General features: G+C 41.5%; 1 protein-coding gene across 4 annotated transcripts in view; it reads right to left on the reverse strand.

Moving 5' to 3' along the window:
* RPS6KA2 (ribosomal protein S6 kinase A2) overlaps positions 1-24162 on the reverse strand; it is a 298477-nt gene that overhangs the window by 62643 nt on the left and 211672 nt on the right. For all 4 annotated transcript variants that reach the window (XM_074168578.1, XM_074168577.1, XM_074168576.1 and 1 more), the window contains 3 exons: positions 8448-8528; positions 7550-7629; positions 4175-4281 (listed from right to left, as the gene is read on the reverse strand). In XM_074168578.1, the coding sequence (XP_074024679.1) occupies positions 4175-4281; positions 7550-7629; positions 8448-8528 (268 nt within the window). The remainder of the gene's footprint in view (positions 1-4174; positions 4282-7549; positions 7630-8447; positions 8529-24162) is intronic.

Genomic DNA, 24162 nt, shown 5'->3' on the forward strand with positions numbered 1-24162 from the left:
CAGTTGTGCAGAAAATTCAGCCCACACTTTATGTTTTTCAGAAATTGTAGCCAAAATTTCAGGTTGGAAAGAAAACCTGAAACTTTATAAAGAATGTTTAATTTAATTGCAGGCTTTGCTATGAAAGTACCAGATAGAATGAAGTATTCAAATATCTCCCAAAGAGAAGACTCTCACAAACTGTCCACCTTTTGTGACATTTCAGTGTTTGCATGACCTCATACTATCCCACCATGCTGAACAGTCTTATGCCAAACCCATCTCTGCTGTAGCTTCATTGACTGCTTTCTTCGATGGAAGACAATGGTGATTTTCCACCAAAAAGTCTTTGTCCTTTACTGATTCTCAGATCTTTCCCTCTCTATACATGGCAGCTATGTTCATGAAGGAATTGTCATGGTTTACAACATGTTGCACTAAGCAATAGAGGTTTGGGTTTTTTTAATATAGTTCGGCAATTGAGGAGTTGTTATATGAGCAGTTATACGAGCTGTCCCTTGTGCAGACAGCTGAAGACATTACATGGTAAACCACTCCTTGTTAATCAAAATCCCTACGACAGAACTGTATCAAGGTGCATCTGGGTACCTGGAGATAGAAAAGGCAAAAATAACTAAAAGAAGTCTGTGCATTCTCAGAAGGTAGAGTTACTTCTAAGTCACTCATACTCTTAAACCACAGCATAAGAAATAACATATGCATCATATACTACTTTATAATAGGTTCCCATTTTTCTAGTTCAGTATAGCCCTACTTAATAGCTTGATCTTGCAGTTCTTAAACAGAAACATGCCTCACCATGTAACTCCCTCCACCAGTTTCATTGTGACTGAATAGTACCTTGTTCCACAAGGGATGCCACTGAAACCACCAAGACAACTCAAGGAGAAAAATTTGCCTGCAACAATTTAAGGGAAGAAGTATCTCCTTGTTCTAAACAAGACTTTAACCAGAAAACTCAATTGCTTGCCTTTTTGAATCAAATACTGTTAACTTTGTAACAACTCCCAGAGTATATATTCTGCTTGCACTTAAAATTAATTCATAGCTTTGAATTGTTAATACGGATTTTTGCTCAGGGAATCTTAAAAAAATGCTGAACCTTAAATTTTAATGTACTGAGGGTTCTTTCAAGTTGTCTGAACAGTGCTATTTTCTAACTAGTCTTCTTTGACATAAACAGTTCTGATGAACTTCATTTTAGGATACTTGCAGAGCTGACTGAAGCAATCTCAAACCTATTAGCAATTACTTTTGGGAGCTTCTGAAGGACAGCAAAAGCACTGAACAATGAAAGAAGCTCAAATGCAGTGCCTATCTTTTAACAAAGGGGGAGAGAGAACTGGGAAATTACAAACTGATTCATTTATCTTCAGTTCTGCAAATCTGATAGAGTAAACCTTGTGCTCTGATCAGACTGGTAATGCTTCTCCTGAAGACATGGGTGTAATTTTGCATGTTGCACTTCAAAGCAGATATGGATCAAGAGAAACCAAAGGGGAAGAATGGGAATGACTGAACACCCATAAAGACTGACTGGTGAAGAAGAGTTTGGTAGCTGGACTGTTCAGGGTACAGAAGAGAGAGGTCTGAGGACACAGATGTGCTCACAATCCCCTGAGGCTGATGCTGAGAGCAGAACAAGCAGACTGAGAAACGGCCTCCAACTGCAGCAAAGAAACTTCAAGTTAGCTATTAAGAGCAACTTTCTAGATGTACAACTGGTGAAGCACTGCCAAGAGGCCTCCTATGGAGAACATGGAATTTCCACCAGGTGTTTTAGGAACAGGGTAGCAACACATCTGTAATGACCTTGATATATTTGACCCTTCTCAGAGGCAAGGGGAGGATGAAAACATCCTGGGATGGTCCCAAATTTCTTTTAGCATCTTATTTATATAGCTATCCTTTCCCAGATGTAACTTAAAAATATAGCACTTTTTTCCCATTTAGAATGAATATTTTTTTCTGCTGTACCTGTTTTTTTACTCTAAACTTGAAGTTCCAGTGAAATCAAGTTATGTAAAATAATTTTATACTATGACAGTTGTATCCAGATTCAACCATACCACTGGTATCTATTTAACTATACATCAAAGACCATAAACAATACATTCAAAAGTTATGAAATACCAGAATGAGGGCTGCCCCCTTTAACTTTAACTTTGCCTCCCTTAAGCTTAACCCCCTTAACTAGTGATCTCACCGTACAAAGGTCTTTAATTCCATGATGATACTTTTTGTTTTCTTCCAGAGAACTCTTGCCTCAGTTGGCAGAACAGCTAATATACTCAGAGATTTTAGCAGAGTGGTACAGGGAAGGGGATGGATGGCTGGTCTCAGCTCAGATGAAAATGCACAGAGAACTAGGTTTCATCTTCGCCTTTTCAACATGTTTCTATCTGACAATGGCAAATCAGTGGCACCTTCCTTTCTTAGGTGAGCTCTCATTTCTCAGTTCACTGATCCCTGATTTGAGACACTGCAGTTTGGTCTGCAGAGATTTTAAGTGCTCTCGCTTGCAACTGAAGTCAGTGAGAGATGTGCTTTGAAACACAAAGTGACACATAATGCTGAGAACTCTGAAAAATCAGGCTCTTGGCATTTCAGAAACAGTGAATAGTTTTGACATGCACTTAATTTTCCTCTCAGTTTCTAACTTCTCCTAAAGCAAAAAATTATGGCATGTGCCTACAAATGTAACAGCACCATGATTTGTATTTGAATATAGAGGCTCATATTTGGATACCTTCTAATAGCAGCTTCATATATCATGTGTTAGCTTGAAAACCAGCTTCATATAACACCAGAAAGAAAAGTAGTTCATGATTCATACTAACACTTACTAGAAACAGAGTTTAAAACTGAAAACCTATAATTGGAGTAATTCTATTATGTACATGTTTGCTGATGCTGAATGAATAAAATAGCAATACAGAACGAAGTTGAAACTGAAGAGCTGCTGGCAGACAATGCCAGCATGTGACAGTGGCAGCGACAGTGTGACCGCTGCCTGCCTGCATCTCACATTCTGTAACAAACCAGTACCTTTATCCCTCCGGTGGTTTAATTTAGAGAATGACTTCTGGTATTTGACAGACTGGATTTCAGCATATAGTACTACTACTATAACCAAACCTCAAAAGCGAATTTAAAGTTTAAATCACATCATACTTCGTTATAGATAAATCCTTCCCTTCAACTTCTCACCTACAAAATCCACCTTCCACTACTCTTGGTCTCTTATTTTATCCATGAGTATGAAAACAATAGCACTCCATTTTAAAGAAAAGCTGCATATTGTTGAACTCAGTGTCACGGAAGGAAAAGGCTGCTCTGCTGTTATACTTTGGAAGTGTAAACAACAGCCAAAGAGACTGCTCTCAGTGGTCATCTTTTTAAATGATGGCGACCATTACATTAAAAAGGCTGGTAACTTCAAAATGTTGCAGCCTTTTTTATTGGAGCTGGCAGAGGAGATGCAGGCAAAGCACCAGGCAAGTGGCATGGAATAAAAACAATATCACGCCACTCCCAGTGATAGCACGGAGGGTGTAATTGAGTCTATTAATGTCCTGCAAAGAAGAAAGAGAAAGAAAAACTTCCATAGCGCCACATTAGAAATAGAAAATAGTTGCAAACACAGGCAGGAATAATTATTGGGAAAATATTTTGTATTGTTAATAAAAGTGTTTTTAAAATCCTCATCACCATGTCTCTCATGAGCTAATATATACACTAGTTTTCAGAGATACTTATTACTTTAAGCAATGGCTACAATAAAACTGAACAGTGCCATGACATATTTCATATGAGCTGGAAGTGGAGCTGCTTTAAGCAGTTTATACCACACCAAGGGGAAGGGCAGATTAAATGCTGCCAACGGCAAACAGTGCTACTGAAGTCAAAGGCAGAGATCTGAACCCCGCGCTGAGATCATTCACTAAACTGAAGGCCAGGCACACAGGGGCCAAATCATACTGGAGCAGTCAAAACACTTGGCCTCGTGTTAAAATGATATGATAGGAAGACTCTACTCCCATGTGTAGAGTCTCACATACAAGAAGAAAGGCAGAGCCTCTGGCACCTTTTGACTTACTCACATAAGGAGGAGCAGAAACAGCCTGAAAGCTCATGTATTTATGTTTCGGTTCGCTCTGTCTCATTAACTTACTTTTCTGGTTTTAAATCTCTGTAAATAATTCCAAGACCATGGAGGTGGTCTAATGCCAAGGCCAGCTCAGCTAAGTAGAACTTGACATCCTCTTCTGTAAACATCACCTAGAGAGAAGGAGGAGAAGAACACATCTATTTACTGGACAGCAGTGGGCTGGCTTGCATTAAACAGATGTGGGGAAGGAATTGCCTAACTTGGGAATGCTGGAAGGACCATCATATCAGGTTCAATTTTCCATAATTTGTCTGAGGCTCACATTAACAATTCTCACCAGATTCTTCTTATAAAACAAAACTTGATCTGTCAAGTATTTGTGTTCCTTAAAACACGCTGCTCTCATTCATCTGTTTGATCTGTTTAGATGACATCATGTTGCAATAATATGAATAAGGTTCTAACTCATTAGACTTTGGAAATGAATGGCAAAACTCAATACGTTCAGTGCAGCCCTTATTGCTTTCATATTTCTTAACTTGCTAAAATCTTGGCATTTGGTTACCAAATTCCCACTAATTAACATGGGGTAACCTCTTGGGGCCAGTAAAATGCTTCCAAACCTGAGCAGAATACACAGCATGAAGAGACCCAGAGATGGATTAAAAAACCCAGGCATTGAGGGTTCAAGGAATCTCAGTGCAGATGCCCTAAGCAGTGGTGTGTTGTCTAAGATCCAGGGCCTGATGAAGTCTAAAATGAGGGCAGTTGCTTCCTTTGTATAGCTGATATGGACACTGCTAACACTGAAAGCTCTGCTTAGGTGGGAAGACATTTCTGTAACCGAAAAAACACTAAGCTCAGAAAAACCGAGCTCAGATGGCAAGAAACCCTTTTGGTTCAACTTTCATTACATCTCAGATGTTATTAAGTTCTCTTTAATTAAATCTCAATATGTACAGTGATAAAAACGCAGAAATAGAAGCTGATATACTGGATACACAAGTGTGAATACTACATACGACAGAAGTAAAAAGAGCTCAATACAAATTTACATGTCATATGTAAATGTAAATATCTACAGTAGAAGTTGCTGACCTCATTTTTAAAATTAAATCTCTGCTCTTGCAAAGGGGCAGCCACAATACTTTAGTGCTTGAGCTCTCTGCAGAGGGCTGAGAGCAAAAAGGGAGGATTCAGAGAACAGGTATCACTTAATTTAATTCAGATTATCACTGCAAAGGCTAGAAAGAAAAAGGATTCACAAGCAAAAACTCTGACTAAAAATGTAATTGGTCTGAACATAAAAATTGCATTAATTATCAAAATAAATTTAAATTATTTTTTAGGTTTAAAATAAATCATGTAGACAAGAGATGAAATCAACAGAATCGGGGAAAATCTAATCTATGCAAAGACACCAAGCAAAGTCAGAGGTCTTAGACTCAGCAAGAGAGAGACAGGCTTTCCATGCACACATGCTATAGTAGAAGGGATCTGACTACAAGTCCGCTGAACTCAATGCCATTGGACCAAGACTGTAGTTAACAAATTGCAAGCAGTACAAATTTTCCCATAATGTCTTCCTTTATGATGCCTTGCTACTAAAGAGCTGCAAAGTATAGGTAGACAAGATGAGCTGCAAACACTGACAAGAGAAGCATGTAGAAGGGCTGTCAAGTTAAGAGGGCTCATTCTTGATAGTGCATAGGAGAGAAATCTGTGCATTGCACTGGAAAAGCTTTGGGGGAAATGCGCAGTTTTAAAGGAGCACAAAATTTGAGTTGTTCTCTTTTGCTTTCGAGTTCCCCAACTGTGCAGAACGGGTAACTGCCCTCTGTAAGCAAAAATCACTTTTTCTCTCTTCTCCCATGAAACCAGAGAGGCCCTTGCTAAGACAGCATGCTGTGTCCTAACAAAGCCTGATTTCATGACAAACAGCAGAAGGATATTTTTATTTTCTTTAATCTTTTTCCTTGTATTAAAAATAACTGCTACCACGTACTGAGTACCTATACAAGCATCATTATTCGGCAGTGTAATTAACCTGTTGCTAATGTCTTCTCGCATTAGCAAACAAGTCTTGAAAGCAAATACTTGGGCTCCCAAGCTGTGGTGCACACAGCAGACTGCAGCATATCACCGAACCAGAAATTGGATGGGCAAAAAACCCCCTAGGGAACTTTTGAATGAAAGTACTGTTTTCACAGCTTTTTTAGTCCATCAGTTACTCCCTAAACCAAGAAAAATGAACAGAGCTTCCCCTCAAAATGGCATTTGAAAGGTCCCTATTTTATCTTTAAAGACTGTGTTACATGGATGCTGGCACCCCATGTCCCCACAACTCAGAAAGAGACCAAGGGCTGGGGACATCATGCTGGGGACGGACTGTGAGGGGATGCAGCCAAGCCCGTGGGGCAGCAGGGCTGCCTCGCTGGGACCTCCCACACTGCCCTCCCTCAGGCTAAATGCGTGAGGATGCACTGCTCCAAGCAATGCAGACAGCTGCCTTGTGGAGGCATTTGGAGACACAGGCAAGTGATAAATGAATCTACAAAACTTGCCACTGCCACTCTCTACAGGCATTAGCGAGACTCAAGTTTGGACCATTTCCTGGCTGCCTTTTTCTCCAGCAACAACAGCATCTCCCCAGGGCAGGTGCTTGGAGGAGAAGGAAGGGATAGGAGCCCAAGGAGGTGATGGAAGCAGCAGCTGTCCCCAGGTGGGCAGGAGGAGATCTGGTGAGGGCTGGGACAGCCAACTTCCAAGCCCCAGGGTGGTGAATGGCCTCCGACTTGCTCCCAGCAGCTGCTGCAGGAGACGGCTCTTTTCGGGGATGTCCCTGGAGGTGTTCAAGGCCAGGCTGGATGGGGCTTTGAGCAACCTGGTCTAGTGGAAGGTGTCCCTGGCCATGGCAGGTGGGGTGGAACCAGATGAACCTTCCCTTCCAATTCTAACCATTCTATGACTCCCAGCTCACGGGCTGATGCCCCACTGTCTGCACACTTGCTGCAGGGGTCAGCCCCTGACCTACGGCCATCTCTTCTTTCTGCTGGCAGTGGTTATGTTTTTCCAGAGGTTCTGTGCCCATGTCCAGGGCAAAATATATTGGGGATTGATTTCTCAGACTGTTTCTCATCACATCCAAGATATAGTTTGTAAGCAATGAGTCTGGGGCTATTTCACTATGGGAATGGCTTAGCAGTGGTGCAGTTTTTGACAACAGTGATGCTTACATGATATCTGTTGCATTACCCATGGTATAATTCAGATACGATTATTAAGAAAATACTTAAAGATGCAAGGTGATACAGTTCTACTACATACATATAACATGACTATTTCCAATTTTGACTATTTTTCATTTCCACTAACTTCATCTGAGTTCTTGAAATCAGGAGAGTCTTTCATTTCTAAAGTTAAAATCTATCAGCTTACCTCTTTGGAGAGTCTTGTGAAAAGGTCCCCTCCCCGTAGAAAATCGAGTATTAGATACAACTTTCCCTCTGTTTGAAATGCTGTATTAGAAAAGGATGGAGATGTTGGAAGTTTGAATCAAGATAAAGTCTCCAAAGAATTAATCTTGTTGACTAGCAGTTATTGTCCATGCCATTAGCTTTCCTGTCATTTCAGCACTTTGAGAACAGAAAAAAAATTTCTCTATATAACTACGCAATTGAGCTTAGACTTGGAAAAGATGGTATCAGCTGAGAGACAACGATGCATTACTAGTATATTCTTTTCCATGCTAAGCACCTATGAATTAATATTGCTTTCCATTGCACAGCATACCAGGAGTCACTGAGGACTAGACATAGAGATAAGCTCTCAGGTTTGCATGAGGGGAGAGCCCGCACTATCCAAAATGTCCTTAGAAGACCCTTTACAGTAATAATGGGGCTCATCAGGGAGCTGGTGAGGCGGAGGAAGGCAACTCCAGCAAGACACCACATTCATATACACACATATATGAATTCAGACTGGTGCTGATTATTCAAAATAATTTTAATTTAGATTCTCTGGTTTCCTAAATGGTACCTGACAGCACCTGAGAGGGTTGGCAGATATATACTCACCAGCTACCCCACCAGCACAATCTATCACATTAAGACATTCCAACAAATGTATTTTGATGGAGGAATGGTTCAAACCTACTTACACTGAAATTCTCCTTTAGCATAAATATAGAATTTCACACAGGTAGCCTCTAAGATTTTGTTAGAGACAGAGTCGTAAGTAGGTAGGGGATATCGGTAGGAAATTGTAACACATCTAGTTACAATTGCCCAACCAACCCATTTAAGAACAAACATGAATTATATTTTATTATAGTTACCATAATGAAGCTTGACTATGAAAGGATGATTCACTTCTGCCAAAATGTCTCTCTCCATTTTTGATCGTACCCGATCCCGAACTATAAAGAAAGAACAATAAAAACAGTGACATATTAAGAAGCAGCATGGTCACTGGATACGGTACTGGAATGAGGGTCAGGTGGTTTGGATTGAACTTCTCACTTGGCTTGTGGTGTGACCTTTGGCAAATCACGCCAGTCTCTAGTGTCCCCTTTTTCTGCCTGTCTTGTCTGTGCAATGAGTAAGCTTTTCAGGAAGGCACCATGTCTTCCTCTGTAGAGAACTGCCCTAACTAAAAGGACTACAGGATTAAAAACAACAGGAAGATGATTATGCTTTGCAGAAGAGAATGAAAATGAAAACTGCATAAAATTAATAACTCTATCTCATTTAAGGTTAAACAGAATGTACCAGTCCCAGAGTTTGTCGGGTTAACCTTATGCAAACTTTTTGTATTGTGCTGATGCTAGCAGCGTTTACGACATATCACTGAATAGCACTCTCTGGAAGTAAGATATATAAAATATTTTAAGCTTCCAATAAACCACCCAATCAATCAATCAATAATAAAGACAAAAGGCTGATTAAAAATAGTAAAAAACTACTTTTATGTGTAGAGATAAAATATTGTGTGATACCAGTGAGAAAAATACTTTTTACGGTTGAGATGAATAGGGAGTAAGAGAAAAAGTAGTTACAGAGGCGAGCTGGGTTCAAAGTAATTAAAAGTGACACTGAAGATTTCATAGCAAAAACATTTAGCAGAATGTTCAGACATTGAGGAGGGATTCAAGTCCTCAAATTACCATCTCTTGATCTTACAGATTAATTTTTCAGTCTATCACAATTTTACTAATTCCATAATGAAAGTATTGAATTTTTCTTCTTTTTTCTCTGTGTTACACAATGCCAATATGCTAAAAGTGTCTACAAGAAATCTTATGAAACTATTTTAGGTGGTAAAGCCTGAGATCTCAGTGAGATTCTGTCATCGCCTGCATGTGTTGCGGAGTTGCTGAGAAGCTGAGTACTCTCAGCACCCAGGTAATGAGCATACCATAACAAAATCACATATTCTGTTGCTGTCCTTCAAAAACTGATGCACAGAAATGCCTCCAAAACAGCTGATCTGAAAACCTTAAATAGGAGTGGAGGGACACTTGGATTTCTTGCTATTTTGATGCTTTAGTTAGATCAATAGTGACATAAGCTTTACTAGCTCATTTAACCTAAACTACCTTGCACATAAAAATAAAAACAAAGGGAATCTCAGAATCTTAATCTTATCTCATAAGTAAAAATCACACATCATACACTCACAAAATGCCTAACCTACTTGAAGGCATAGCATTTCTCATGCTGTAGACCAGTGATGCTCCCAGGCAGGAGTTCTTGTTGAGCAAGTGGGCATTGCTGAACACTCTATGTAGGACACTTCCCCTTAAGCTTGGTTAGATAGCCTAACAAAGTGCCTCACATGAAGATAGGCTGGCAGAATGGCAGTACACCATCCTGTCCCCATCATTTGAACCTCTGAAGAGGTAAAGGCACAGCTCTGCCGCAAGGTGCTTTTCTGAAGCCCCTGCCCTGTGCCTTGTTCACTGCTGTAGTGGCCACCGCTGCAGCGGTTACAGGCTGTGGACCTGTCAGGGTGCCACATCACTCACCTCCCACATGCATACAGGAGGCACAACGACATTAAAGAAAAGGCTATGTCACCACAGAAGACACCTCATTCTCCAAAGTCATGGCTCCATAACTGGTCTGAACCTAGTCTCTTCCAAAGCTGCTCTAATCATGGCCTTCACAGTGGCTGCCAAAAGAGATTACTGGAACCTGTAATCAGGATTACAGCTTGGTACACGAGTTGGTGACCAGCCCTGCCCATCTTCTAGCATCAAATACTGCCCGATTTAAACACTCTAAGGGCAGAAGGTATATAGACTCAGATTTTTATGCAGTTCTTCCATCAAAGAACCTATTAACCATATTCTCTAGAAAGGCAATTCCATTGTCCTTTTCTTACCCCATTGCTTCCATATGTCTGGGCCATGCCTGATTTTAACCTTGAAAGTAGCCTCCCTAGAGGTATCTACCTGCTTGCACCAGTTCACATACCACAGGGCATTGTGAGAGTTAGTGATTGTACCGTATGCTGCACATCCATTGTCATGACATTTAATAAATGTGCCAGGTTAAATCCCTTCTCCTTTCTGGATTATTATTAATTCTGTCACCCTTCCCTTTCAGAAGGGAAAACTTATTTTCTCTTGTTACAGATACACCTGGAAATAGGAATTTCCCTTTTCTTGTGCCCTCTTGTACTTTTGGGATTGGGGCAATGTGCATCAGGAAAGGTTTTTGATATGTGTCATGAAAGGTTTTAAGAAGAGATGGCACTTTGACATAACATTTCAACAGCATAAGACTCTGGCTCAGTCTGACTCCTCTGTCATCTTCCAGGTACAGTGAGTGGAAAAATGCCTCTCTTCTGCACTTCAGAGATCTTTTTCTAGTATTCAGTAGCCCCAGTCTGCTCCACTAAGAGAGTCTTCCTTCTAGCTCTTACATCCCAGCAGTCAGATAATTAGATTAATTTGCTCAAGCATGATCTGAATTAGTTCCGGCTGCTTCTTCAGCCTGCTAGATCTTGGCTATGGAAGGATTCCTCCAGCAGCGTAGGGAGAGATGGATGGGGTTTGAACAGCTACTGCAGTGCCAGGGATGATGAGCCCTGAACATTAAAGATATTTACTTCTACACAGGTGACCAAGAAAACATGCATGTCTTTGCTTAGTCTCACTTGGGGATCAGTGAAGATGTACCATCATGAATTTCTCCACTAATTTCCAAAATAACTGGATCTGACTTATTTCTATGGATTCCTTTTTGAGTGAATCCTTTTCCTCTGATAGTATTATCAAAGAGCTGGAAAACCAGCACCGGAGCTCAATAGCTTCAGGAGAGATGACTGAGCGCCCCAGTTCAGTACCGCTCAGCACAGGGGTGGGCTCTCCCCTCACAGGTATTTGCCTGCTGCTGCGGAACAGCCACCTCTTCTGCCCACCCTTTGGCAATGACAGGAGATGTACACCAAAGGCACAGAAGAAAGTGCAAATAACTCAGCTCCCCCATCCCCATTTTGATCACTTGCAGGGGTCTTGATACAGCACAGAGAGTGGACAGCACAGGCAGCTCAAGCAGGTAATGATTACACCAGATGTTCACCTATTTGAGTAAAATGCTCATTGGAAATAGCGCTCATCTGCTAAACTCTTGCCCTTTCCATCCAGTACTGGATTTGGTTTGAAAGATGGGGTTTGGTACTTATCTTTAAATTACACGTCAGAGAGAAGCAGAGAACATAACCTGGAGAAATGAGCACAAAGTTATGAAGATTGTTTGCATGATCTTGGACAAATTGGCTACCCCTGAAATAGTCCGTGGTGTCACCAGACAGAAGAAACTAGACTGGTGGAGCCTGTAAGAGGGGAGGAAGCACCTGCTACGCTGAAACAAAAACAGTTCCTATTTCCAGGTATTAATGTGGTATGAAAGAGAAGTGGAGGCAGCTGAGGATACATGCAAATAAATAGAGCTTATCCACTTCTGTCTAGCTCTGAATATCAAAGAGGAGGATGTTACTGCTTACTTTATTTAACACTGAATGCTTAAGGAGAGGGTTTTATTTAAGGTATGAATTTTTACTTCTTGGGCTGTTTTAATTTTAATAACCATAAAGTACAGAAGGGAAAGGGGAAAAGTATATTCAGAGCATCTTCCAAGGAGAGAAAAAAAGGTCCTTCTCAATAACAGACTAGCTTTATATTTTCTGAAATAGAAAATAAAACCATAATCCTACTTCCCTCTCTGAAGCTCTCATGGTATCAACTTTGGTTGAGAATTAAATATGGAATTATAAATTAAATTTCAGCCAATGAACTTTTTGTCCTTATGTCTCACTTAAAAACTAAGTCAGTGCATTTCTAAGTGATGTACACTGTCAAGTAGTGATGTTCTAGGGACATCCCTCGATGTACATGCAATAACATCATATCAATTCAGCAAGAGGTAGGGCCAACTCAATGAGTACTTTAATTAGTGAAAGCATGGCCTACAGGAGCTGTAAAGAGGGAGTTTATAGAAGAGACAATAATTTATTCACTGTAATACTGATTAAAATTTATAGCTAATTCACCACAAGGGGAAAGTAACTTGCCTTATCTAGTGACTGGATAGCTGAGCTGAAGCCACAGCTCCATGAAGTTAAACACCATTCAGCCATTGGTTCCAGTGGAGCCAGAGTATTGCTTCTGGGATCTCTTTGGCCAAAGAATAAATTCCAAACACGTTTATTTAATAGTACCCTTCTCAGTGCTGCCCAAATAAATTCTTAGTTCTCCTAAAAGGAAGTTATCCTGAAGCTATCTTCTAAATTTTTGTGTAATACTTTGCTGGTCTTTTCTCTGTCTTCAGAGTTACCTGGAGTAAAAGTTGATGTTTCTACTTCAAGAGAAGTAATTTTCAATTTAACTTGCAGCGCAGTTTTGGCTTCTGCATATAGATTTGGCGTTACAAGGAAAGAGGTTTTTACCTCTTCAAATCAAATTTGAAAATTGGTATGAATTAAATTTTCAGGTGTCCAATAAAACTGAAATGGCTTTTCCTTCTGCCTTCCTCCCTGGGCTGAAACACCCCAGGTGCCCCACATGTGTCCCACACCATGCTTCCCATGGCGCTAGCTGGATCCTGTCAGGGCAGGAACACTTTAAGTCAGTGCTCCTGTGACTGACACCATTTTCTACTTATGGCTTTCCTCTTTAAAAGGTTTTTGTAGAGAAAGATCCACCAAGGTAGTGCATGTTACAAACATCTAAATGGACTGCCTTAGCTAAAAGCACTGAGCTGAAAATCAGGCTTGATAAACAGCAAAATCCTCAATGCAGTGAAACCTGCCTTGGGCTCACCCTCAGGAGGAACCACAATGTGGGGCATCAGGGCTAAGAGACAGGAGCTGAAGTGTATGTCTATGAGGAAGACCAAGATGGAGCAAAGGAGCGCATCTGCCTCTGTCCTGCCAGTTCCAGGGATCAGCAGCAGCGCAGGGAGCCGGTGACTCAGGGCTGCCCGGCTTTGGCTGCCCATACAGATGGAGCGGAGGCGTATGCGACGTATTCTGACTTCCTCCGTAGGTGCTGAACGTGGGTGCTGCTCTCACCTCTGTCGGTCAACAGCACGGGGAGCCAGACTCTCACGAGTGAAATATTTTCTGTACACATTAGCTGAGGTCCAACACAACTCTGCTTTGCTCTTGACCGCAGTTGTTTGTGTGTTCATGCCCTGTGAACGTCTCTGACTCGCAAATGCAAAGCAAAGCACTTGGATGTTCCAATACACTTCTAGAAACAATTAAATGACCTCTAGCCTAAATCCTGTTTTACAAAGGGGATGGAGATAGATTTTGTGAGCTCTGCAAGGCCTCTTAAGTAGAAGAAGATTCTACCAATCTTCAAGAGCACTGAAGAGATAACTCTTATCTTTCTTAAATTGGTGTTAGGTGCATAGAGCCTGTCATAACTCTAGCACCAGTGTGAATACCTGCTGGCTGCCTTGAGGCACAGGAGCCCATTTCCTCCCCAGAGCCCTCTGGAGGTGGCTCAGGGCAAGACCTGCTGCTCTGGTTGCCTCCCTGAGTGGGCCAGTCTCTCTCCACTGATTTTGGAGGCAACCTTCTTGGTGTTACCAGGCTGAAACTAGCATTTGAAAGCTTAATTTTATTTTTTGGGGGGAACTAGGACTGGGTTGTCAGATGATGGGTTTGGTGCCTCAGTGACTTGTCCTTATAGCCTTTTGTCTTTTTTGACAATTTTACCCAAAGTGCTGATTAATCCCCTGACCTGCAACACCAGGGAGAGAAACCCCACTGCCATGTCTGACGCCAGTAACTGCTCCTTACAGAAACCTGTTTCTGCAGGAAGATACACACAGAAAATACACAAATAATGTCAAAGTTTTCACAATCTACTCAGAGATGTTTGGCAACAAGCATTATTGATTATAAATGATTTGCCCATCTTTACCTTTCAAAATGACCTTTCATTAAGAAATGTCCCTGTTTAGTCAGGAGTGGAGCACTAATTAACAAAGCAAGAACAAGGAGAGTTAGAAACTATGTTAACTTAATTAAACCACCATCAAAAAATATTGCTAGGAGGAGAGGTAAATCAGTGAGTAAAACGATGGATTTAAATTTCATCCATTACCCTCCTTACTTCCCTAAAACTCAACACCGTGCCTCGAGTGGAACAAAAGCAAAATATGACTCAGACTCAGGAACACGCAACTCAGTTTCAAATTCTTAATGTAGCACTGGTACATGCCAGTGATATAGAAAAAGGAATATATACATAAAACTACATGCAACATCCTTTTCAATTCTATTTCTGTTATTTTCATCTGTTTTTAACACTGGTTGTTGTAGACAAAAGCAGAGAACTAGATTCTAATGTCAAACCCACATTGTGTATGTCTGGAAGACAAAGTATTTGTGTGGTGACTAATTACTTCAGATATGGAGAAATACAGGCTTTCCAAAAAAAGATCATAATCTGGCTTCAATGGCTCTGCTTGGAAATACTATTTGCATTACTGTGTTTCTGCTCCACACAGTATTATACTCAAGTCTTTTAAAGAGCAGCCTTTCATGTTGTACCTTATCAGCGGAGCGTTATTAGAACAGAAAGGAAAACAGAAAAGTGTCCTGTTGACGACTGAATGTAGAAGTATACCAATAATGTCACGTAGGCATTTTACGCACATTTCTTTTGAAACGCATGTAATTTCATGAAGGTTATTTTTCTGGAAGATCCTCTATGCCCCCAAATATGGAACCTTTAAGAGATAGGAAAAGCCACTAAAACCAGAGCTTTACCACTCAGCCCTAGCGCTGCTGCAGCAAAGGAAAAAAACAGATTCTGAGAGCAGGAGACACTCTTTTGTAGAAGGGCACTCTGAAAAATCAATATGAGCGCAGGCTGGTTTTTAGGAGTCCAGAGTATGGAGGAGGTCATTTTATCTCCCCCACCCCTCTTTTTTCTTTCCCTTTTACATAAAACAACACATTCGGCTTTAAAGAAATCAAAGGTTTCTTTTTTAAAGAAATCAAAGGGTTTTGTTTTGGTGTGGTTTTTTGGTTGTTTTTTAAAGTATCTTGGATGCTTCAATGTTGAGATTTGGAATGACAGATGTCTCTCAATTAATCCTAAACTTTTAATATTGAGCTCCCATTTATATTATTTATGACCTATTCACTACTCTCTCAAAATGTTTGGAAAAGTTAATTAAATCTCACAATATCCCTCTGAAGTACCTCTGTTCAATTTTCCAGCAAGGAGAATAAAAGGACAGATTGATGAAGTCTAATGCTACATAAAAAAAATAAAAATAAATAATCATACAGGAGTTGTCAGGAGCAAACACAGCTTTCTAGGATGTACTAAGTCTGCTGAAAACAAATCCTCAGAGTGGTAACCAGAGGTCTCCCCATGTTTTCCTGACACCCTTGCCCAGCGAGGAGCAGCCTGCAGAGGCTGCAGCAGGACTGAGCTCTTCGGAAGCTGCTCGGTGGGCTCCCTCCTGCCTGGTGGAGCCTCTGGCGGCTGCGACCTCCCGCTGTTTCCCCACTGGGACACTAACTTGGATCTCTCGCCTTGGCCAAAAAATCCCACAGACGCTTCAGGAGATTTTTGGCTGAAATTAGCCAGTGGGTTCAACCCCGTCATTAGCAAAGTACTGACCGACAGACCAGTGGGACGATCATATAAACCTCATGTCCTTATTCAGAGGTGAAATTTTGATTTTGTGTATTTTGAAACAGAACTGGACCGACTGAATATACACAGATGTGCTTGTGTACAGCTTCCAGGTGAACTCATTGTCCCCTCCCCAAGATGTGCAATGATATCCAATAAGCCAAATCCTATGGTGATGCATAGCACAGAGTCAGAATCATGCCCCTTACAATTGCATAAACTAGTTCTAACTAACATCATTAAAAACAAACTGAATAAATGGTTCGATGATGAGCAGAGAAAGCTGCCAGTCACCAGCATGGAACTTCCTCCAAAAAGCCAAAACCTGCAGCTGGAAATACATCTGTCCACGACTTGTGCAAAACTGAAAGCTTTCAACACCTCTGCATAGCTGCACCTGGGTCATCTTTTTTTTTTATGTAAAGCATGTTTTATTTGAATTTATTTACGTTAGTGGATGCGACATCCTGTCAAATGATACATGAGGTGATACATTTATTTCTTGAATTCTACTGTAACCTACTCCTATTTTTTATTATATTTGCTTCAGTTGAACAGATGTAGAAGTATTATTATCATTGCTATTGCAGGTAATAGTAACAATTTCAGTATTAACTCTTACTGACAGGCAATAATTACCTGTGCTCTAGGAATAGGCGTAATTTCAAAATGACAAAAGGAATAAAAGGGCTGGCCTTAGAATTCAGAGGTCCCAGTAAACACCATTTTTCAGTAGCTCTGGAAATGACAATGACCTGAAGGGAGAAACTGGTGGCTGTTTCATATAGTTTTGCAATAAAGAAAAGTTGCTTAAACCAGTTATGAGACAGTTGGCCTTTTTCCCCCTCACAAAATATTTAAAATTTAGTTCCAACTTACAGGAATCCAACAGAGAAAAGATAGACATGTACACACAGTCCTCAACCTTACTCTTAAATACAGTCCAAAGGGTCAAATTTGAATTAAATACAGTCCAGAGGGTTGAATTTACTCCATCAAACTTCTCTGGTATGACTCTTTCTCCTCTCAGACTCTAATTCCCTTGCAGCTACTGCCCTGCTGCAGTGCTGGCTAACTCGCGTGCAGCTGCACAGGAGAGGCAGCACCAAGTCTAATGTTTCCCACCCGTGGGGCACTTCGGTATTAAATGAGCATTCGCCTTGTGTTTGCTATTGTGATGTTGCTAAGTCAACAGCAGCAATGAAAAAATTTTTTTTCTCTTGTCCTGCTTGAGATGGAGATGATCCAGACATCCAGGAACTGCTGGGTCTCTCAGGGTAACGAGTTTCATCACTTGCCTTTTAAGCTTGAAGCCCGGCGTGGTTTAATCAACTGTTGCTGCTCTTTGCTCTTAACACACACACACACACACACCTGCTTTGTGGGTTCTACAGGCAGGGCTGAATAAAGTTTGCCAATTACTTTCCTCTGGAAGTGTGAAAACCGTCTGTGCTTTGGTATTCACCACAAATATGTTCTGCAGTGTATCATCAAAGGTAAAAACATAGCTTTTATGACTGAAAAGTATTGACCACTGGCTCAGCGGTGAATATGCAAAGACATTCCCTCTTATGCCAGCCTTCTACAGAAAAAAAGGGTTCCCTTTATTTAGCCTCTCTGGGCCTAAAAAGCCAGTTGTACTGAAAGGGAATTTTCTTCTTCATGATTCTTGAGCAGCTACTAATTCACTTGCGAAGCCTGAAAGAGGTGGAAAGGGGCGAGGGTGGTGCTGGTGCTCCCCAGGGAGCTCCTTGAGACATTAACTCAGGGCAAAGAGTCCCTGTGTGAGTAAGAACACCTGAGCCCCTTCTCATGGCTCAGTATGGAACCTTCTGCCTGGTCCAGTTGGGATGTTTATGGACAAGACCAACAACCTTTTATGTAATGCTAAGTGAGAATTCCTGGAAGGAGCAGAAATGTGGTACTTTCCGTGTGTGGAGAACGTATGCACTGGGATGCTGTCATTCGCCACCAGGGCAGTTTTGCTCATAGGCTGAACTTATCCTGATGTTTGCTGTGGAGCTGCTTGAAACTCGTAATTTTGGACATTTTCAAAGATGTTTTTCCTGTGGCTTTTGTTCTGAATTGGAACAAAAAGCCTAAAGTCAGCAAGATTTGCCAAAATTAAATTGTGAAAAATTGTTTTGGGTGCATCAAAGTACTGTTTTCTTAAGGGTTTTAATTTATTTTTGGTCTATTATTTCTTAAACACTAATTATAATGTACAACTATAAAATTATTTTTAAAAAGATATACAATCAAACCAAAGTATTCTGCTGAAATGCTTACTATCAATGTTTTTTCAAGTGAAATATCACTCAACAATCCTTTTCCTTTAGATAGACACTCTACCAGAAAAAATACGCTGAATCTTTTCTTTATCTATCATAATGCACATTCAAAAGAAGATGGAATAACAAAAAAGAGTATTTATGGGTGCTTCAGGAAAAATATCTTCACTGAGCCCACCAGGAATTTTAAAAATAAAAGACCCAACCCAGTGTCTTCCAAGTGTAGGGTAATTGTACAAAATGATGAAGTAATGTTTTTGTGATTGGCCTAACTGGAGAGCGGTTCGACAGCTTGGCTCTCATAGGGGTAACACAGGGCTGTGGCTGGACAGTGAGAGGCGCATTTCTCAGAAGGGAGGGTTTGGATGGATGGGTCACGGAGCATGAAGCAAATGTTAACATTCAGCCCCAGCTATGCAGCAGCCCTGGCCACGGCTGCACGAGGCTGACTTCTCACTCTAAACACTTCTTCCATTAGGCTGCTTGGACGTGGTAAACACAGAGCCAATCCAATCTGACTTGCTCTAACAAAACGTTTTGGATGAGCATTTTAGTTACTGAATTCCAAATATTTTGGTTTGTATAATGAGTAACTAGTACATTTAAAACATCACTGAGGAAGCCGGGACAGTTGCTTATCATCCAAAACTGAGGACACTCACTTGATTTAGGAGATATGAAGCCCTGAGACAGCTTCTATTTGTAAACCATGTGGGACGAGGTTTATCAGGTTGCCTGCTACCCAGCCCTCTGAGCTACATGCACACAAAATAGACGGGAATTTAGAACTCAAGTATTTAGAGAAAATTGTAGCATTTAATGTCAACATTCAGGCAAACCAAACCTGTGCTTTGCCCAGGCACTGGCATGCTACGCAGACATGCTTAATATAGCTCTGTTGATATGTTTGCCTCATAAAAATAAATGAGCATCTGCGAGACGGCTGTCTGTCACTGAAGAAGCCTCCAGTCCCATCAGCAAGTAGGGTGTGAAGTCAAGGCAAGGTCATTTCCTAAATTAGAACATAAGGAAAAACCTGGTCTCGTGTTGTTACCAACACACAAACTAAAGCTTTGCAACCAGCAAGCCTTGGCCATGCAAACAACACGAAAAAAAGGCTGATCCAGTGTTTTCTCCTGCGAGGAGAGAAACACAGTGCTCAAACAATCGTAAATTATTTTTCGGCCTGGACTCCACTACCGTATAGGGAGCCTCGTGGAAGACATGACTGAGTTCAGAGAGTCTCCGGGTGAAATCATGTCCCTAAAACAGTCAGTAGTAAAACTGCTGTTGACATTAATAGGATCTCACCATCTACATCTCAGTCCCTGTATACAGTTCCGAAAATACACATAGCTGCTTGAACTCTGAAAGAATACCTAACTGAAGAGGAAACCTTCCTTTTTCCTATGTCACTGGGTAACTGCCAAGAGCTAAACATAAACCATACTAAGCAAGGACTAAAGGGAGACAGGAGGAGAGCAGATAAATATTTAAAGGACATAAACATGAAGGACATAGAAGAATTATTTATCAAAATAAAAGGAGAGAAAGGAATATAAATAGGAGGAGGTAAGTGAAACAGAAAAAGAGGAAATGTAGACCGTGTTGGGCAAACTGTAACAGGATGAACCCCTGTGGAGCAGAGTGAAGGGCTGGGATTGGAACCTCATCACTTAACACATTTTAAAACAGAACTGGACAGGAAAAGCTAAATAATGATTTAGTAAGAAACCAGCCAGCCCTGGCTGCAGGGGAATGAGATTGCATCTTTCACAACGTGCTAATCTGCTGCAGTGACTCCACCTCAATAAAGAACACTTTGTAAAAAAAAAAATCCTAGATTTCACTACTATGCACAAATGTTTGGGAGACTGACTGAAACAGAGCAGTCATTGGTACCAGGATTAATGCCTGTAACATTATGTTAGAATATTCCAGCAAAGTGAAAAAAAACCCCAAACCTAAAAAGTTGTATTGGGAACGGACTTGAAAACCCTGTGAAGAATAACCATGAGCAGTTTAGCTTCCACACAGTGCTTTTAATTCTGAGATCTCAAATAGCCTTACGAAGAGCCTTGGATCACTGTTGGATTGGCTGTTACCCTGGAGGTCAGAGGGGTAATGCAGCTCCTCTGGGGCTGCACAGCACAGCGGCCACCAGCCCCGTGCCAGCCCTTCCAGTGACTGCTCAGCAAACCATACTCTTCCCACGCATAGTGCAAACTTTCAGGTTTCCTCAAACCTTTGCTTTGGAAGTTGCTTGCTTTGTTCTGTTTGTAAAAAAGTGCTCTCAAATCCTCTCATGTGATAAACTCTCCATAGCAAACTAAAAAACAAGTGTGTCATAAAGCATGTCAGGGTTTCTCCGTATTTCTAATGAAGATACATGTAAGGAGTCCTCTGACAATGGCAAATCTCATGTAGTGAGGTCAAGTCTTACGCCTCATGAGTGCCTCCTTTTTGCTCCACCTCTCTCACCTACAGCCACCCTTCAAATCCCTTCCACCCCAGCTCTGTGCACAGGGATGAACAGCCTTGCTCCTGCTGTTACCTTCTCTACCAAGGGAAGCCACCAAGCACCTGCTCTGCCACGGCTGGAGCTGAGCATCCCTCTTCCCTGGCAGCCCCTTCTCGGGTCCCAAACAGAAAGGGGCAGGAGGAGAGGGCATGTTCTGGAGAAGCTGGCAGACAGCTATTGCCTGCTTCCTGAAGCTGCAGAGAAGACTAGCTCTAGCCCTGTCTCACTCTCACCACAAAGCTCAGCCTTCCCCTTGAAATGACACCTGGAGCAAGTGCTGCCCATGGTCCATGACCCTGTGTCTTCCTGGCCCTCCACTTCTCCGCTTGCAGTTTTGCCCTTCCTTTTGCCTTTCCCTTGGCTCCACACAGCAGCTCACATCACCAAGCCTGCCAATATCCCTGATACTTGGCTCAGGGGACGGCAGCTTTCTGCCACCCCAGAATGCTGCCCATGGGAATCTGCTCACCTGGGGACAGCTGAGGGGCTTCTGGAAAATGGAGGTGTCCAGATTTCAGTAGGTTGGAAAGTCAGGTAAATGAAGGCTGTGCGTTTAGTGGGATGGTCTAGGAAGAGCCTCTTGGAGGCCCATCCTTTTCCCTTTATGGGGAAAGTATTCTAGGAGACACAGATAGGTGGTAAAGGTGACCCAACTGTGGGGAACACCATGTAAAAACAAAAATACAAAATAGTCTTTCCAAATGTACATTTGAAAATACGTCTTTCTTATGATAACATGCAAGGGTCAATTTAGTACCTGCATCTATATCCTACCCAGATGTACATTATTAATATTTTACAATGTATAGCTTATTGTATCCATAATGAAAACAAAATTGAAGTGATCAGCATTGAGAAAACGTATATAGCCATACAATCCCATAAACCTGAAATTCCCTCTAAGCATGAAAGGCAGCTCTGAGTTAACAGTGCTGATAAGGACAATTGCCCACTAAATGGCAACTATGTCATAGCAGAAACAAAGTCTGAAAGATGACCAGGGACACAGCGCAATTATCTGAGCAATTGAGGTTTCACCCAAATTTACAAAAATAATCTATTGCTGCTGAGAAAATGTCAGTTAAATGACTGCACCATGGAAACCTCTTGAGTGTGTCAATTACAGTCGCATGCAGATAGAACATGCTGTAGACAAAATAGAAAGGAGAGGCTGTTGATGCTGATTGCTGATCTCTCTTTGAACATCATCAAAACCTCCAACTTGGAGCAAATGCCGCAGCCATGAGGAAGCTGTAACTGACATGTGTAACCCACATGAAGAGTATAAAAACACAAAGAATAACTTTGTTTCCGTTGAAACAAATCCCAGATGGCAGACTCCCGCTCTGTGCCATCTAACTTTTATGGAGAGACAGCTGAGTGCTAGCACACCTCCAGCAGCAGTTGGGAACAGAACGCCCGGCCAGTTGTTTGGTGGAGGTTTACAAGTGGTCCAGCCGCAATGCTGTGAGGCAAACCATCGCCAGTTCAACTGACCCCTGCCCTGTGCCATCACTCCGACTTAAAACAGCAACAAGTGGCAGTGTTGACCTCTCTGTTAACCTGTCCTCATGAAAGGAAATAACATTTTTCTGTTGTATTATGGGAACGAGTAAAAGCAGTGGGACGCAACTCCCAGAAGATGCTTACGAATTTGGTTTCCAACCAACTGCAGTTGCAGGCAGCTGAAATTGGTTAAATGGCAATTATGTTAGATGATCCAACTAGTGCAACTTACTCAGTGAACGGAACAAACAAATGCTTTTCATGTAGACAATGGATTTGTACCACGGCCAAAGACTTGCATAGTCCATCAGGGAGGTTAAAAATGCCAGGGATATTTCACTATTATATTTCCAGTTTAGCTTTCCACTGCAGCTACAAATTTATGCAAAAAGTATAGCTGATTCACAGCTCTGCTTATTTCAAATACTCAATGCATTATACAGAAGAGACATTTCCAAACAATTTCTTGGTTTGGATTCTTTAGCCATTAAATTCCATAATGCAGCAGATTGCACTTAAGTGGGGAAGAGCGTTAATAACATCTCCATTAACATCAGACTATTGCTTTTCATAAGGACATCGAGTACTGTGAAGAGGAGGCTGGCATAATTAGGTTAATATTACAGATATGGAGATTGAGAAGAGTGGCAGTATTAGTAGCTGGTTTATGTTTATGCAGCAGGCTGGAGGCAGAGATACGAGCAGAGACAAAGTCTTCTAACTCCTAAACTGAAGTACCAGTTCTTACACCAGACACAGCCTGCCATGAAAGAACAAGACTACATGACATAAATTCAAAGGAGATGAAGACTAAATGCATTTGAGCCCGTATTTGCCAAAAAAGGCAATTTTTCTCTTCCTGTAATTCATGCAGCTTCATGGTACCAACACCAAGCTCTTGGACGTCAGGCAGGATTAAAAGGCTCCCAGCGGTCCCTTCGCGTGCTGTGCAGCTGACTGGATGGGTTGCCAGCAATAGCTTCTCTTTTTCAGCAGTGGGTTTCTTAAAATTAAAAGAATTACAAGCAGAAAGCTTACAAAGCTCCTTAAAGACAGCTCAAGATAAACAAGACACAAAAAAATTCCAAACCTCAAGACCAAGCCAAACCAAAAGCAGACTTTTGCTTGAAGATTCCCTTTTGGCTTACGGGACACCAGCCAGCAAGGCAGAAGGAAAAGAGCAGCAGGCAAGGTAAAACAGTGACCAGTGTTACGTTATCACTGGTAAAGCCCAACAGGCCTGGGCAGGTCCTGCCTACTAATGTTCTGCTAAATTCTGAAGCTAAACACAAGAGAAGGGGAATGGAGGTTGTCAGCTGCAGGCAACCATGAAGAACCAAAAACACCCTCCAGAAATGCTGCAGTCTCAACCTCCAATGCAAAGAAGTATTACAAATACTTCCACTGAAGGGCTGGCTTTTCCTAGGAACTTCCTCTGAATGGGACTCCTTAAAGAAACAAACGTTCAGCATCTCAACAATATGACCACTTGGCCGTCTTTGCAGCAGGACATTTTTATCTGTTCAATTAAAAAAACTGAATGTTCAGCGATCTGCTTGGTAGA

The sequence above is a fragment of the Numenius arquata genome, chromosome 2, assembly GCF_964106895.1.
Source record: "Numenius arquata chromosome 2, bNumArq3.hap1.1, whole genome shotgun sequence".
Lineage (NCBI taxonomy): Eukaryota > Metazoa > Chordata > Aves > Charadriiformes > Scolopacidae > Numenius > Numenius arquata.